Raw genomic sequence first — 17,493 nt, forward strand, 5'->3', positions numbered from 1 at the left:
GGCGCGCCGCCGGCATCTCTCGGAGCCGCACACCCGCCCGCCCCGGGCCGACACCGCCCACGGGGCCGAAGCGGGCGCGCCCCGTCGCTGCTGCTGCCGCTCCCCTCCGGCCGCGGAGCTCCGGCGGCGCCCAGGGCAGCGCATCCCGCGGCTGAGCCCCGGGACCCGCGGTCCGGCAGCGCCCGCGCCCCGCCCCCCCCGCCATTGGGCCGGCGGCGGCCCCGCCCCGCCCCGCCCCGCCCCCGGCTGCCCGGCAGTTCCGCGCGGGCGGAGCGGGGAGCGGCACCCGCGGCGGCGGCGGCGGCCCGGCGGCAGCATGGGCTGGAGCTGACAGCGCCCGCCCCGCAGACGCTGCCGGCGGGGGAGCAGAGGGAGCGCGCCCGCGGGGAAGGGAAAAGTTGCCGCGTCCGCCAGGGGAAACTTTGTGCGGCCGAGGCGGGGAGGGGGCGACGGAGCCGAGCCGTCCGGTGCGGTGCGGTGCGGTCCCTGCGCGGCGGCGGCGGGGCGCGCAGCGCGGCGCTGAGGCGGCGCGGGGGTCATGCCCGCCGCCAGCTTGCTGCCGCTCTTCGGTAGCGCGGCGGGGCCGGGGACGCTGGGCGGCCCCGCGGGCAGCGGCGCGGGCGGCGGGGGCAGGAAGGCGGCGGGCCCCGGCGCGTTCCGGCTGACGGAGAAGTTCGTGCTGCTGCTGGTGTTCAGCGCCTTCATCACCCTCTGCTTCGGGGCCATCTTTTTCCTGCCCGACTCCTCCAAGCTTCTCAGCGGCGTCTTCTTCCACTCGGCCGCCCTGCAGCCGCCGCCGCCGCCGCCCGGCGGGCAGCCCCGCGCCCCTCCGCAGCCCGGAGGCGGCCCGGCGGCGGCGGTGGCCGCGGGCGGGCCGGGCAGCCTGGAGCGGATCCGCGCGGACCACGAGCGGGCTCTGCGGGAGGCCAAGGAGACGCTGCAGAAGCTGCCCGAGGAGATCCGCAGAGACATCCGCCAGGACAAGGAGAAACTTCTGCAGGACGCCCGCGGCAGGAAGGAGGCGGGTGCCCCCGGGCTGCCCCAGCGCCTTTTCCGCCAGCCCGTCGGCGCCGTGGGGCAGGAGCCCGCCGACCCCGACGTCCGGCAGAGGAGGGAGAAAATCAAAGAGGTGGGTGGTGGTGGCTGTCGGTCCCGCTCCGGGGGATGCGCCTCGACGCTCCCGCGCGGGGCAACAGGTCTCTGGCGGCGGTGTTGGGGGACCCCTGACCCCTCCTGCCGCCTCCTCCTTGCGGGAAGAGGGTCTTTCTGGCCGGCTGTCCCTCGGTAGCCGCAGCGCAGGTCGGCGGCGGTTGCATCCTCGCAGCCCGCGGTGCGTTCCCGCTTGGGCGCCCGCGCTGCCGGCTCCGTTCTGGCTGCGCCTCCCTCCCTCCCGATGTTGCCGGGCTCCCCCAGCTGTTGCACCGAAACCCGGGCAGAAAGCAAAGCCCCGCCAGGGCTGGCAGGCTAGGGATCGCTTCGCGGGTCGCCGAGGGCTGGGGACGGCGGCGCCGGGGAGAAAGAGCGGCGCGGGTCCGCCTGCGCTCCCCATGGGACGTCCCGGGCTCGGGCGGTGGGTGTCCGATCCTCCGCGGGTGCGGGAGGCAGCGGGGCACGGCTCCGTGCCCCTGCCGCGCTGCCGGCAGAGGAGCTGCCGGGGCTGTCCGGCGGGGCGCAGGTGCGGTGCAGCGCTCCAGAGGTGTCGCGGTCTGACTCGGGTTCGTGCGGTTCGCTATTCAGCGGTATCGGCTGTCTGAAGAGTTGAGGGCATTTGGCAAATACAGTCAATTTAGGTTGCAGCGGTAAAGCGTCAGAGCTGTGTGTGCTTTGATGAATTCCTTCAACCGCCTTTTTTTGGTCCTGCTGCTCGGTTGGTTCAGGTACCGGTTTAAATCCTTCCCTACAAAAATTCTCCAAACTCTGTCTAGGTAATGCTGTCGTGGGCAGAGTTTGACAGGGTCCTCTAGCAGAAGAAGAATTTCCTTAGTAATACAGTTCAACTTCCCATCAGTGCTGGCTGGTTAATTTATCGAACTGACAATTTCAGCTGCCTGCAGAGATTAGGGTTTATGAATTAATTAGTAGTATATATTTCATGTACTGTGGTGATGGAAATGAGATAGGCTTACTACAGACTTACTACAGAGTATTTCAGTATTTGTGAAACCCGGTTAGCCTTAGTTAAAAGTATTTATTTTTATTGTGTGTTTGTATAGAGTGCTCTGAAAAGTGAGCTGTGATATCACATGGAGCATCATGTCAGAAGCTCTCACAAATATCAAGTTGTCTTCTGTGCTCTGGAGTCCTTGTGTGACTTTAACTATTTCAGCAAATCGTGGAGCATAGTTTTAAGTCGTAAGCAGCATGTACTAATGCAAAGGTATTTTGAAGGGAGAAGGAGTACACGGTAGGAGTACACGGTACAGACTACATCTTGAAGTGTGCAGAGAGTATGTTGCCTTCTGGTTTAGTCATGCAGCCTCCCTGAGGTATATGGAAAGTTAGAAATACCAGCAAACTCTTTTTCCAGCTATGTGACATTGCCACGGAGAAGTATTTAGAAGTAATGAGGCTCCAGACCTGATGTACATGATTCTGTGGTACAGAAGACTGCAACAAGTAACTAAACAGGAGGAGGAAGATAGCAGCATGTTTAAGTGTTGTCCTGCTGGTCCCACTGTGTGCCAGCTGGTCTGAGTTACCTTTTGCTACATGTGGATATCCATGTGTGTGTACTTGCAAACATATAGCCAGTATCTCTTCAATGTCCCTTTCCTTTCCATCCTCTCTCCTCCACTTCCACACAGAGCATCAGTTTCACAGTAGCCTCCCCAAACCAGAATTTTGGCTGTTTAAGCATAGGAGATGACGCAGAAACTGCACTTTTTTTCCAGATCTTTGCTTTCCTTCATACTCAGTTTAAGTCCTCAATACTAAGTGTTGTTTCTGGGAGTTTCTTTTCTTCCTAAATCACTATGTGATCTTAACATCTTGGTTCCTTACTTGCTTTAGCATTTTTGCAGTACTTTGCCTGGTTTGATTTTTGTCTTTTTATGAAGAATACATTTTTCCATTGACAATAAAACAGTGTTTCTGTTCTGTGCTGACTTGCTTCACATTGTTTCATGTGTTGGCTTTTTTGTTGCTTTTCTCTTTGTCTTTTTGAAAGCTTTAGTCCTCTTTTTTATATTGTTACCTTAGTGTCAAGATGGATTTCTAATCTGCAGTCTTTTTAGCTTAGTTTTAAAACTTTAAATAGTTTTAAATTGTATCTTTTTAAAGTATGAACTTTTGTACTCTACTGTAAATGCACAGAAACCAGAATTATCCCTTAAAAGTTTTTCTCTTTGTGCCCAGTGGTTGCATGCTGGAGATGCAAACATAAAAAACCTTTCTGCTTTCATACTCTTTTGAGCCTGGAATTCGCATCTGCATTGTATGATTTATGTCATATATCTAGAACTCAACATTTGAAGGTAGTCTTAGTGATACTTTTTACAGAAGGAAGCAAGTTACTTTAAAAGAAAAGAATGCCAAAAAATAAGGTTGTTCTTCCCTGTGTTTCTGTTCTGGAAGGGCTCCATCCCGCCAATGTGCTGACATAAAGCTGAGAAGGGAGATACCTTAGAGCTGCTTTGTCCATTTACTGTTTTAAATTTTAAGTTGACATGTGTGTTCAGAAGTCCAGCCAGTACAATATCACTTAGAATCACAAAGCAATGAAATGCTGTGATTCTATGGCATTTCTTAGCCAAGTTTTGTTCTAGAAATTTTAACCACTTTTTCTACAGCTTGCTCTTTTATATTAGGAAAAAAAAATTAACAGAGTGAAACTTAAACCAAGAAGGAAATATAAAGGTTCTTGAACCTCTCTTAGTATTTAAACCAACCTAATATTACCAAAAAGAAACGCTAGATGCTTATTGAGCAAGTAAAATACTTGTGGAAACATGAAGTAGAGATCCTGTTGCTATGAGGGAACCCTCCCTTCTTTTTCACTCTGTCAGAACTATATGGTTGCTCTCCGGGTGTGTGTGGAAAGGTCTGCCCCACTGTGTTACTGGGGCCTGGCTGTGTGCAGGGAGGGGTGTGAATCAGAGACCAGCGATACTGATGGGTGCTGTGCTGGTGCTTGTGCTCTGTTTCTCTTCTGTTGATGTGTTACAGGCAGCCTCAGAGGAAAGAGCAGCACTGCCAGCAGTGGGGCTTTCCCCACTACTTCCTGTTCTACTGCTGACAGTTGCTTGTGGCTGCTGATTTTTTTACTGCATGGCCTGGGTGTTGTCCTCATGCAGGATGCCTCATGGAGGTTTGAGCAATGAAGCACACTTTGAGCATACCAGCATAAGTGCATTTGCCAGAATTTACATTCTTCAGTCAGTTCCTCCAGTGCTCCCATGACTTGGAGCAAGGTCTGGGTCCCTGGTATGCCTGTGGCAAGTGCCTCCTGTGGTATCTGTTCCCTACCTGGAAAAAAGGAGTGGAAGGCAGTGTTGATTCCGTTCCACTCAAGTGCAATGTCTTCCAGTCTCTGCTTTTGTCACTGTTGGTTATGGCTGGACATCAGTATTCCTGATGTCAAGGGAAGACTTGCAGGTGCATAGGTAGTTGATACAAGCAAAAGAAATTATTAGAAGAGGATTACAATAGTGGAAAGAGGCTATGAAAGCAGGAGATGATTATTTTCATTAAAAAAATCTGATTTTGAGTCTTCTCCAAGTCTCAGTCCTCTCTCTTCCAAGAAAAAGAAAACGGTGCTGGAATTATTTAGGTGTTAAGAAAACAGCAAAACCTAAGCTCTTTTTATTTTAAAGCAAAAGAATAGAAAGGATGAGTGAGCTAGCTCAGGTACTAGAAGCTATATAATCACATTAGTGTGGTGCTCTGTCCAGACTAATTAATCCTGCTGAACAGCAAGCTCTATGGTGGAGCCCCATACTAATGCAGCTGTGCTGTTCTTGTACAAGGTAACTAGCTTGGAAACTGTTCACGTTATTGATCAGAGCTGTTTGGACATGTTTTCAGGATAAAAGCCTCCCTGGTAAACTGGAATCAATGTCTAAAGAGCATGGTCATGCAGTGCTCCAAGTACTTGCACAGCTCTCAGCTGTTGCAGTCATGTAGTACAAGTCTTGCAGAGAGGAATTTGAACACCAGTCCTTTGAGCTCAACAGGGCACTGGCTGCAAGTCAGCAAAACAGACTGCAGCTTCCTTCCCCATCTCTCTGTAAAGAAATGAATTGAGGTGGCATTGGCAGGGTGAATTTTGAAGATTTTTAAGTCCTATGGTGGCTTTTATGCAATTTAGATGAAAGTCTCAGTAATGTTACAGGGATATTCAGCAATATCTTGAGGAAAGAAAGCTTCTGAGCATGGAAATAAAGCACTAATCAGAGATCTAATATGTGCTTGACATTAAATACTTGGTCATAATAAGATCTCTTCATTAACAAGGAGTGGTGGCAAAAATTATGGATGGTCACTCACTGCTGTGGAAGGGTAGTTGGCCCCTTGTGTCTTCCTGCATGCTTCCACCAGCTGCTTTCCTACTGCCTGGTATCCTGGTGCTGCTGCTCAGGAAGGTCCAGTGCCAGCTGGATGGAGTTTTATTTCCTTATGAGGGTGTTTATATGACAAGGTGAGCTCACTAATACTTCTTGCTATTGGAAGAGGAGAACAAGTCTCTTCATCCCACTTTTGATTGCATTCTCCCACTATCTACTTTCTGTGATTTTCACTGCATCCCTCCATAATCTGCTTCAGCTCAGTAAGTCAGCTAAAAACTGTCAGAGAAAAAAAAGAAAGAAATTGGATGGATTTCTGCTAAACTTTCTGTCAGGTTGGTGAGTCAAAGGCGTTAATGAAAGGGTTGACTTGGTGCTAGTTTTGGCTGTGGTGAGGGAGCAGGTGGAAGAAAGGTATGAAATCTCTTTGAGTAGCTCTGTCTTAGCACCTGGTTTCTGTTCTTCTTGCCTAAGTTCTCCATTAAAACTGAATCTCTGCAATGAGACTTTTGCAGAGCAAAGGTTCTATCTACTGTAATCATCTTTAGCAGAATGAAGCATTTCACTTCAGAAGGTTTACCTCCCAACCCCTCTTCTCATAACAGAATAGGAGACAGGAAATACAGAAACAGGAATTACTGAAGCCCCAGCTACTGTACACCAAAATTCAGTGCGCTTTTACTTGTGAAGACCTTCATAGGAGAGGAAACAGTTAAAATACAGCAGTTTAAGTACTGGGTGGTTTGAGTTTCAAACAGAAAAAGCCACATTCCCTGATGGTACATTTCTTTAAGAACATGATTCAGTGAAAGGAAAAGAGTTGACATGTAATGAGTAAGCAGTGTGGTGATTCCTGCCAACATGCTGATGATGCAATCAATGTATTTCGAAAGAAGTTTTCCTGAAGTATCTTGTGACCTTAATGCTGACACAGTATACTTGTTATTAAGTTTGTTGAAGTTTAAAATTAATCTTGTTTTTTTCTCACCCAAAGCTTTGTTTATTTACTTTTAATCTTCAGTATTTTTGTATTTGCTATTTCTTTTCGAGTGTTTGATAGTGCTTCCCTTCCTGATAAATACTGTTTGTGTTGTGGGGGTTTTTTTATGGTTTTATAAAAGTCACTGAGGAGGTGAATAAAATGCCTAAAGATGGGAATCACATATGATAATGGTAAGCTGGAGGTGGCCAGGGTTGCCTTATGATATCCAAAATGTCACAAACCAATAAGTTAAAGTGCTTGCTTAGGGTTAATGGCACTACAGGATGCAGAGAAGCTTCAGCTGTGTTACTGAGTATGATTCAGTGACTCACTTGGCAGAACCTATGGAGAGCCAGATCAGCTTGCCAACCAGATGTGAAGCTATTCTTGCTTTAGTTGGGTTTGTGCCCTGGGGGGTAGGGAGCTGAAAGGGTTTAGTGGAGTTCTGAGCACAGTGGATGCAGTGGACCCCCACTAAGCCCACTGCATTTAAAAGGAGAAGAAAGTGGAGGAGAATGGTCTGAGGTATCTTTATGTCCCCAAAATATGAAATAGGGTATATATTTGCCAAATTAATGTTCTCCCTGATAAGACACCTTAGAGTCTTTTTAGGGAAGGACATTGTTTCAGGTGAGTTGTTTCAGGTTTTCAGCTGCCTTGTTTGGGTTTGTTTTGTTTTGTTTGGGGATTTTCAGTGAGAACCTCATAGCCTCCCTTCAGTCAAATGATCTTGGATTTGAACTGGGATCATGAGTGGGAGGGGTGTTTCACTGTATGACTGTGTGCATATCTGATTGGAATAGGGTGTGTTCCCAATTGCTGCTTCTTGTTTTTATAGCCTTGCACCTGTTTTCTGTGTGCTAAGAATAATATTTAATTTTCCTATCTTCAGGCTTGGTCTGTATTCTCAACAGGTAAACTTATCAAAAGTAACTGAATGTCCTTTATAACCAGATCCTCAGAATTGTGGGGGCAATGAAAAGGCTTTAAATGTTGGGTGAAAAACATCTGGTTTTCACAAAAACAAAACAAAACAAGCACATGATTAATTCTTTATCTTTCTGTAAAGGCAAAATGTAAATTCCAGACACATAGGACTCTTCATGAGAACTAAATAAGGTGATGTAAACATGTGAGGTAAAGCTTAAAATGGAATGTCTCCTGTACTTCAGCAGAAGTTACATTCTCATAGTGATGATTTTGTACTTAATGCTAGTGTAGTAGCCTATGGCAGCCAATTAATATAAAGAAATAGACTAAATCATAATGTTAGTAAGTACAGTTGCCTAAGGCTGTAGTTCTATGCTGCAGACAAACTGAAGCAGAAAAAATTCCACCTGTTTATTAAAATCTACTGTTAAGATAAAAAAAAGGTCTTATCTCATTCAGGGAGCAAATAAGAGTGGTAGACAGCCAGGCTTTGATACCTTCTTTGAATGTTAATGAAAGCACAGGATTTATGAAAAGGAAGTCATGGAGAGGCAGAAGACAGCTCTTCTTGTGGAAAATAATTAATGTCCTTGCAGAAAGACCTGTGTGACTGTTGGATGTACAGACCTTTTCTTAAAGTTGTCTGAAACATACTGCTCTGAGGATTGCTGTGTGTTAACTTCCTCTTTGGTTAGCTTGGGGTGTTTTCTAGCTCGGGGAGCCAGCATAAGAGGAAATTACTGTGGTTTTCATCTTAAAGATACTATCTTTATAAGTGTTTCCTTTATTTACAAATAAGAAATTTGTCTTCCCAACTTATTTGGCATAGTAAGAGCAATATTTCAGGAAAGTGGCTTTGATTCAGTGTTCACTCCATCTTAACAGTGCAGCACTTACTCTGACAATAAATTGCTACCTGAGGTGGTACAGAGATGACGAGACACTCTGGTTGTGTGTCTTTTTTGGTAACAAACTCAAGTATTCAGATGTGTCTCTGTGTAAAGCAGGTTTTAGACACTCAGTTTTGAAGGGCTTTGTGGTCTCTTCCTAAGTTATCTATAGAAGAGCTGTGATTTTACTAGTGAGGGAAATAACTGGGGGGGATGAGGGACTGTGAATTAAGCAATATGGGTAATGTACCAGATGCTCAATATGCTGATTCCTTTTGTGTGAAAATTTTCTTTATCCACAACATTATACAGTTTTTTGGGTTTTGTTTTTCTTTCTTCACTGAGTTGTTTGAGCTTTTTAAAGCATGTGACATAAAGATTGTGTGCACACTTCTGAGAGGCATCTTCTGTTTTGCTGTTTTCCATGACTTTTTAATCGTGTCTGCAAGTCTGTTATGAAAACATAATTGGTGAGTAATGAAGTTTATGCTTCCCCAAACCAGATGAAATTAAACTTTTTACAGACTTGTGGTTGAGCCTCAGTTCTATTGCTTGGCAGCCCTGCCTGCAGAGTCCAGAAGGCTTTGGTATTGAGAGGAAGCACTTGGGTGCTTTTCTAGGGCTGAGAGCAGTCCATTGATTCACACAGGGTTGCACAGTGTGCCAGGTTTCAGACCAGAACGTGGAGACCTGGTTCCTGTTTGGTCGTGCCCCACTAAACCAGGGGCTGTTGCTTTGTGCTGGGTGAAGGCTGTCTTGGCTCCCACCTGTGCTGCAGGTGTCCAGCACGGGTGTGTCACTTCCTTAGGGTCAGTTTAAACGTGAGCTTTGAGTGTGATTCATGATTGCACATGAGCAGCTTTGCTTTAGCACTAAACTGGTGCTAAGTGCATTGTTTTATTGCAGGGGCAGGTAAAACCTGAGACTCCCTGGTTCTGTGTTTAGATCACTAGCTTTGGAAGCTTTTGAAGCAACACTTGAGCGCTGTGCTCCAGTGCTGTTATGAAGGAAGGCATGTAGAGTAGTAAAACTCCTAGTTTGCCTTTCTTGCATCTTGAAATCTTCAGTTTGAACTCTGTTGTAACCAAGAAAGGCTTGCATTAAATAATATGACAACTTGCTATAAACTCTCCACGGTAAGCTGGTTGGATTTTATAGCTGGTATTTATGAAGATACAGGTATTGCTCATTTTGATGCCTCTGATTTTAAAAGCTTTTCAAACAGATTGAATAACCTGCTGTTACATTCTTATAACTGTTAAAATTAAACATTCACAGTCCTTGTGGAACACTGAGATATGCGGTCTCTTAGGCAAGGGTAACTACAAGTGCAAAATCTATTTCCATTTGTCTTCCTACTCCTTCTTGGAAGCTGCATGTACCTTGGTTTTAAACTTGTTTTAAGAATACAGTAAGTGAGTGGACTCTGATTTATTTGAAACTTGGACCCTTTCTTTTAAGGGCAAATCTCTAATCAGGTAAGAAAATAGGTGAAAATCAGAGGAGATGGTAGGCAATACTGTGCAAAGGACTGAAAAGATTCTGTGCAATGAATGAGCTGATGACTGTGGAACATCTGGCTGTTATAAGACTTTGTGTGCATCTCAAAAATACTTGTAGAAGAATCAGCTTCTTTCTCTGACACTGGATAGAAACAGAAGTTGCAGTTTTAATGGAAAAGTATGCAGCTTTGCACTTCCCATATGGAGATATATAATGCTGGCAATTTAGGGTAGAGGCAGTTCTATGTGTTTTTCATATGAATAAAGTAGAAAGAAAGAATGTCTGATACTTTCTTCCCAGAATTTTACATCATCTCACTTGTGTAGGGGTGATCATATTGCTTGGCAACATAAACCCTCTTTTTCAATTATTTATTAAAAGTCAGTGTCTGCTTTTAAAACATTGCAGTAAAATGACATTAGATCAGTGTGGCTTGCTTCTTTAATTAGCATTCAGACCACTGTGAGACTATTTTCTAAAAGTATCTGCATACTTTTCTTTCACTTAGTTCCCTGCTTAATATGAATCTTTGCCTTTTGAAATTCCTTTTGTTCAGGGACTGCTTTCTTCCAAGGAAAGAGGAAGTAGCTAGTGTAAAAGAATATCAAGCTAAAAAAAAGCCATTTTGCTTTCAAAGTGTAGTGCTTAAGGAGATAGTAATTTTACTATTCAGTGACAGACACATGCAGATGCAGACCCAGCCTTTAACTCTGCTCACACTTTCCTCACTGCCTTTGAGCACTGACATCTGTTGGTGCAGTGAATGGTGCTACTGCTGTCAAAGCTTTGCCCATACTGCTGTCTGTGGGGAAATCTGTTGCTTGCTACTGTGGTTGTAGTTCTCCACCCATCTGTGATTTTAAGAATTGCACTTGATATTCTGAATTGGACCTAGGTAGTAATGCTAAATTCTTTAAAGCCTAAAGAAAAGAAATTTATGTTAATTATTTGCAGTGATGTATTTCCATCCCTCACCCCCATCAAGCAACAGAAAACCTAATTACCATTTAGAGAGTAGAAGAGTTATAGATGTTACTTATTTTAAAAGTTATACTACTTCAAAACTGCTGCTTTCTCTGTTCTGATGAGATCGTCTGAAGAATCACCATGGGGAAAACTATGACCAGCTGCAAATTGGCTGCTATTTTATGTCTTATTCTGTAAATCTCTAGAGTAAGTGTGGCACTGAACTTGAACTGACTGAAATAGAAAGGTGTGTGATCTTGTCAAGGGCTGAAGATCACAGATCAAGAAGTGCACTTCAAAGAAATTACCTTTCTGAAGAAAAGCCCATATGTCTCTTCATGTAGTTTCTTAAAAAAACAAATTAATGTATTGATAGAGATGTATTCTTATCTCTCTCCATACATATGTTTTACATAAGAGTGAAATATGCTGTGCAATTGGTCTGTTTTCTGTAGCTGAGAATGCAGTTTGTTAGGGACAAGCTCTGTGTGGTCTGAAAAAAGTTAAAGGCATAGGGTTTGTTTTGTTTGACAAATTGTCATATAAATTGGAAATACAATTATACATATGCTACAAGCAAAATCCAGAACATTAGGATGAAGCAAAGAAATCCTTATGTTTCAGTAATTAGCTTTAATTAAGTTATTTTTTTATTATATAAATCTAAATATTTCAGAAAGTAGATGTCCCCTAGGAAAGTTTTCAGACTTCATGGAAACAGTTTTCATATGCAGCCTTATCATCTGTAGGCATTATGGAGACTCAGCTGGTCTGGGTTTATGCACACTGTAGTCCTATTTGTTCTTTTTCCCAGCCTTCTGCTTACCATAGAATTTTGTTGTTGAGAAGGAGAGAAATTCAGGCTCGCCACTGGACCTCTGGAGGCCTGATCTCTTGCATAGAGCAGAGCTGACTTGAAAATAAAATTGAGTTGCTCAGTCTTGTGCACTCAAGTGTGGAAGATCTCTGCAGGGGGACATTCTGCAGCCCCTCTGGACAAACCTATTCTGGTGTCTGAAGACCCTTATTGTAGGATTTTTGAATTGTTATTGTGGCTAGATAAAATTTCTCTTGCTGCAACTGATGACACTGCCTTTACTCCTTTCATTGTGCCACACTGAGATGATCTGGGCTACCTTTTCTCCATGGGTATCCCCTAAGTCATTAAGAAGCCTCTCTTTTCTAGACCAAACATACCCAGCTTCCTCTGCCTCTTTTTATAGGTCATTGTATTCTCTATAATTTAAAAAGAATATCTCTAATTATTGTAGGGGAGCTGAAAACCAGAAACGGGCTTCCATTTGAGGCATTAGGAATGTCACATGGAACATGTTGGTTGCTTCCCATCACTAGTATGCACTTATGCTAACACAGCCCACTGTACAGTTCTCCTTCATCATTGCAAGGATGTTTATTGTGTTCGACCAGGTGTTCACCAGGACCCCCAGGACATCTGTCCCAAAGCTGGTTTTTAGCCTGTAAATTCCCGTTATATACTTAGGCATAAGATTTTTGCATTTGGCTTTATTTGGTTTCAAGACTTGGTCATCAGGTCCTGGGATCATTCAGGTGGGAGCCCTCTTGTCCACCTTGTTGACTGCTGGAGTTTGGATTACACGTGGAGTTGGCGACTGCGTGTGTTTGCTCATTGGATCAGTTGAACCCCAGGGACACGTCACTCCTAGCTAGCTGCTAGTCAGACTTTGACCTGTTTACAGGTGTCTTGAGAGTGTCAAGCCAGCCACTTTTTTATGAGTCTTGTCCATTCCTTTTTCACTGCTTAGTGCTCAGGCAGGACTGTGTCAAAAAGCCTGTCAGGGAAATTGTGTCTACTGTGCTGCCCTCATCCACAGAGCCAGTGGCTTCATCATAAGTAACTGGGTCTATTTGATAAATTTTGCCTTTGGGAAATTTTCCTTACCATTTGCAAAGGTTTTGTCCTTCATATTCCTGGAAATAGAGTGAAAGAGGTTCTGCTCCATTTCCTTCCCAAGGTTTGGAATAAAGATGTCTTGTAATTCCCCAGAATTTCCTTGTTGTTTTTTTTTCCTCAGTTACCAGTGCCTGTTTATTTTGGTCCTTCATTTGTTGTTGATGTAAAGGCACCTCCTGTCCTCTGGCAGCTTCCAGATGAGTTTTGGCTTCCTCTTCCCTGGTGCCCAGCCAGTGTTTCTGAGCTGCTGTTGGACATCTCCTCACATTTTCTCTCTTCTTCCCTGGAGGTTTGTCCTCCACCTGAGCTCCTTATGCAGCCACCCTCCTCTCCTGATGTGGCACATTGAAGGTCAATGAGATCTCCTGGGCACCTTAGCCCTACAGGGGATTCTCCCATGGGATCCTGTAGATCAGGTCCCTGAAGAAACTGAGCTAATTCCTCTCAAGTTCAGGGTCTTACATTGCCTTCTGCAGTTCTTTCAGGATTGTAATCTCTGCTGTCTAGCATTTAATTTAAACAGACTTGGGGTTTAGACATTTCTCATTCATGCATCAGTTGCTCTGAAGCAAGCTTTTATCCTGGGAGTTGGGGTGGTGGAGGGAAATGCCAATGCAGCTTTTCCTGGCTATTTTGCTGCCTCTCTGTTTCTCTGGGGAAGCCCAGCAGGCAACTGTATGTTAGCTCAGCAGATATTTTTTTTTATTTAAAAAGATGAGGAAATGTTTACAAAGAGATTTGGTTAAGAGACAAGACAGGGACTTGCCATTAGAATTTTTGAAATACTAGCTATTGATGGAAAACAAAGCTCTTAGTTGCAGCTTTTGCCACTTTGTGGCAAAAGATGTGGCTGTGGATGGGTGACTAGCACACTGACATGGTCTGTGTGCTGTTTTGAGGTATCTTTCCTCTGCATACCTCTGATCAAAATATCAGTCACCTGATGTTTATACAATGCAAATATGAAACTAAGGACATGAAAGCTAACAGAGTCATTTCAAAGTTGTTAGGTTTGGAGTTTGTATTAAAACTTACATGGATGCCATTAAAGTAGGTTTAAAGCACAGTTCTGTCTGATTTCTTTTTTAAGGGTCTAACCGCTAGCTTATAATTTTTCAATTAAATTTCCTTCTGGTTTTTGTGACTTAATATGGGGGAGGAACTGTAAATATTTTTACAGTGGGGTTGTACTGTTGAACTACACATGGATTCAGAAGAGTTCAACTCATCAGCATTTGATTTTCTGTCACTTTTGACATCATAAAGAGGTCTGGCTTTACAGAAGCTTGGTTTTGAAAATGAAGTCTTTCCTTACACTGCCACATGCTCAGTGTCCAGACCCTCTAGTCACTTCTAAAAGGGTTGGTTTCCAGCATTATAGAAATACATGAGAATTCGTTCAATTTGATATACCTATTCTGATTTTGTGATGTGAGAAGCAAAGCTCCTCCTATCTATAGCAGGGACTATATAACCTTCTTTTTACCCCAAAGTTATGGCCCTTTGTTATGGGAGCAGTGACCACACGTGGGTTTTTATTTGGTCCTATAAGTGTGAAAAGGTAGCTGTTAAAAACCTATAATGAGTACTTTTGGTAGGAACTGAGTAAGTTTGAGGAAAGGGCTCTGAGGTTTTAAAGAGGAGTTAGGCTTATTTTAATTTTCATTAGACTATTTTCTACTGTACCTGAATATGGAGGTTTCATTTCATCAAGAAAGAAAGTTATTTTGGATGTTTAGCAATCCATAGGATGACCAGTGGCTGTACCTGTCCACCTCTACATTTCTGATCAGTGACTTGAATCAAAGTTTCAGCATTTTCCTACATAAGGCTGATCCTGTAGTCTAAACTAGTGAAATCACACCATTTTGATCTCTTGCACGTGAAAAGAAATTTCTAGATGAACGGTCACCTGGTGGGCACCGAGAGAACATTTCTTTTTTGGTCAGCTGTAGTCTTGATCATAAGAACCTAGAGGACACAAATATTGATGGAGCTATTTTAAACACAGAGTAGTGCACTGCAAGGTATTACATGTGTGCATTTCAGAGTACCTCTGCAGTAGCTTCATGGTGTGCTAATTACCCATTACTGTGTTCTCTAATGGGGGGGATTATACTGAGTTTTTTCTTACCTTTTGTTTGAGCATAGTATTTTTGTGATGCCAGTTATATTCTTTATTTTTCACGAGGAGTTTTTCTCACTTCAGATTCCTGCCACTGTTTGCAAAAGGTGTATGTTTTCTAAGGAAGGCACAGGACTGGTGGCTGATGCCCAAGACGAGTCTCCAAACCAGCTTTAAAAGTCCCTGTGTTCAAGTGAACACTGCAGTGTAAATAAATGTGGACATGATCAGCTGCCTCAATGCCAAACACACTGAAGTATCTGTTTTACCAGCCCTACCTTGTGTCCACATATAGAAACATTCCCTGAGAACTTTGTGGCTGATTTTACTGCAGCATCACCAATAATGATTCTCTTGTGCTTGGTAACTTGGTTGCCCTTAATTCTGTGTTATGTGGGGACCTTCTGCAGGCCGTGAATGCCCTATTATTTGGAAGATAATAACTTATTCATAATTTCTTTTGGATATTCCTGCTATGCTGTAATATCTGGTTTCAAATATGCTATTTCTAGGAAGCATCCTGGGTGGCATTGTACATGCTTTAATCAAAACAAGAGGGAATTTGTTACATGTTATGTTTTCTTCTCCCTGCCCCCTCAGTCTCGCTCAAATTTCAACTTCAGGCTTTTCTTGGACTTTACTAAATTCCACAAAGATGTTATGTATAAGAAGGAGAGAAAATTTTCTGATGTGATCAGGCAAACTTGCTCATCCTTCATTTAAAACCTAGTAACTGGGAATGTTGTGAATGTGACACATTTTACCAAGGAAATCAGCATTTAAGAGCACTTGGAGTGGAGGAAGATTTGTATGTGTCTGGATATATAAATCTATATGTCTGTTAGTGAAAAAAGATTAAAGAAAAAGCTCATACCCTGATACATGGAATTATTGCCAAAGAAGTAAACTGAAATTGTAATTTTTACGCAGCATGCTTTTCTATGGTGTGAGTATTTCACAGCTGTTCCTGCTTGTATGTGAGACTGAAGCCTGGGAAATGCCCTTGTTTTGGCTGGTGAGCAGGCAGGAAGTGTTTAGCTCAGATGATGAAAGGTACTTCTTGAAACTTAGCATGGAGCTGTAGATAAAGTTGGACTGATGACTATTATATGAGTTCTGATTAAATGTTGTATAATTCATATATTTTGCCTTTCACCTTTTGGAATGCTGGGGATAAAGAATATTTTTGGTCTTCAGAAGGGCTATTACTAACTAAATATAGACCTCTTTGGGCAACAGCAGTATTTGCTTGCAAGTCAGAATGTGCTGAAAAACAAATTTTATTCACTACTTTACAGCTTACTGAAAATTCTTATCAGCAGGTCTCAATCAGCTTTTTCTACAAGGTACTTGATAAGAATTTAATTTCTACAGTTAATTCACATAGTTAATTTCTCACTTTGGGACATCTCTCAGTTTCCTCGTGCTCTCCAGCTTTTGTGAGATGGTTAGTATTACTGAAGTAGCAATGACCTCACTAATACCTCTAGACAAATTTAGAAATAATTTGGGGTTTTACAGCAGAATTTAATTTATTTTAGCATCTGTCTCTAAACCCACTTGCTTCTGTCTCTACAGAAAAGTAGGGAAAATATGTATTGTGAGGAAAAAAAAAGATTTTTGCCTTTTCATGACCTTTTAAGAGCTGTACAGTCAACCACTTCCCCCAGATCAGCACAAAAACTCATGTTCTTTTTATTCTCCCTTGGACTTTGGCAGTACACTTAAAATTCTAACCAGCTGTGGTTCTGCCAGATCAGAGCTGGAAGGAAATTCACCAAAACCCCACTGCTTTTTTGGCACACACTTTACCACTGAAAAATCATCTCTCCCTGAAGTCACAGTCTGTGTGCTGGTGTTATTCATAGAATAACATGGCATGTGCACCTGGTGCCAAGCCTTTTGGAGCACAGGGGGCAAATATTTCTGAAAGTGAATGAAGATTGTGGAATATTTGTACTTTTCCTTGAAATTTGGGCATAGGTTGAACATATATACCTCTATTTACTTTGTAAATGTGGACTAAAGCCAAGCTAAAGCTGTAGTCCACTTTGATCTTGGAAAACATACCTTCCATGAACAAATTATTACAGTAGTTTGCTTCCAAGAGATGGAATCACTGAAAGATGCCTCCATCAGGGGTGGGGCATTTAACTCTCCCACCTTGTGAGGTAACTGTGACATGATGGCATGGAACTGGCATTTCCCAATGATTTCTTGAAGCATTCTAATGTCCCTTCATTAGTGTTGGGAAGGAAGACAGAGAATTAGAGGGAGCACTGCTGTGAAAGTGGCTTTCTTTCTTTATGGCTGTATCTGTCACTTTCAAACATAGCAAATGATGCTCCACACAGACTGCTGTTCCTCCAAAAGAAAGCAGTAAACAATTTCTCTTTAAATCAATGAAAAAGGCACTAGACTGCAAATATTAAACAAGCTTTTCAGGGCATGTGTTTTGGAAGACTGTAGTTTTTGAATTTGAGTTTATTTAATTCTGCCACAGAACTTCAAATACAGACGTATTTCTGATGTGCTGCCTCTTGCAGACCCTTCATTTTATAATCTGCTTGAAACTGCCTTGGGTTTAGTCTGCAGTCTGATTACAGCACTCACTTGCACCAGCAGGCATTATTGACTTTTGATGCTGACTTTATAACTTCCTC

At 43.4% G+C, this 17,493-nt stretch overlaps 1 protein-coding gene across 1 annotated transcript in view; it reads left to right on the forward strand.

The window, feature by feature from the left end:
• Positions 1-538: 538 nt before the first annotated feature.
• MAN1A1 (mannosidase alpha class 1A member 1) overlaps positions 539-17,493 on the forward strand; it is a 140,095-nt gene continuing 123,140 nt past the window's right edge. Inside the window, exon 1 of the mRNA XM_066547076.1 lies at positions 539-1,129. Within this exon, the coding sequence (XP_066403173.1) occupies positions 539-1,129 (591 nt within the window). The remainder of the gene's footprint in view (positions 1,130-17,493) is intronic.

Source organism: Molothrus aeneus, chromosome 3 (assembly GCF_037042795.1).
Source record: "Molothrus aeneus isolate 106 chromosome 3, BPBGC_Maene_1.0, whole genome shotgun sequence".
NCBI lineage: Eukaryota > Metazoa > Chordata > Aves > Passeriformes > Icteridae > Molothrus > Molothrus aeneus.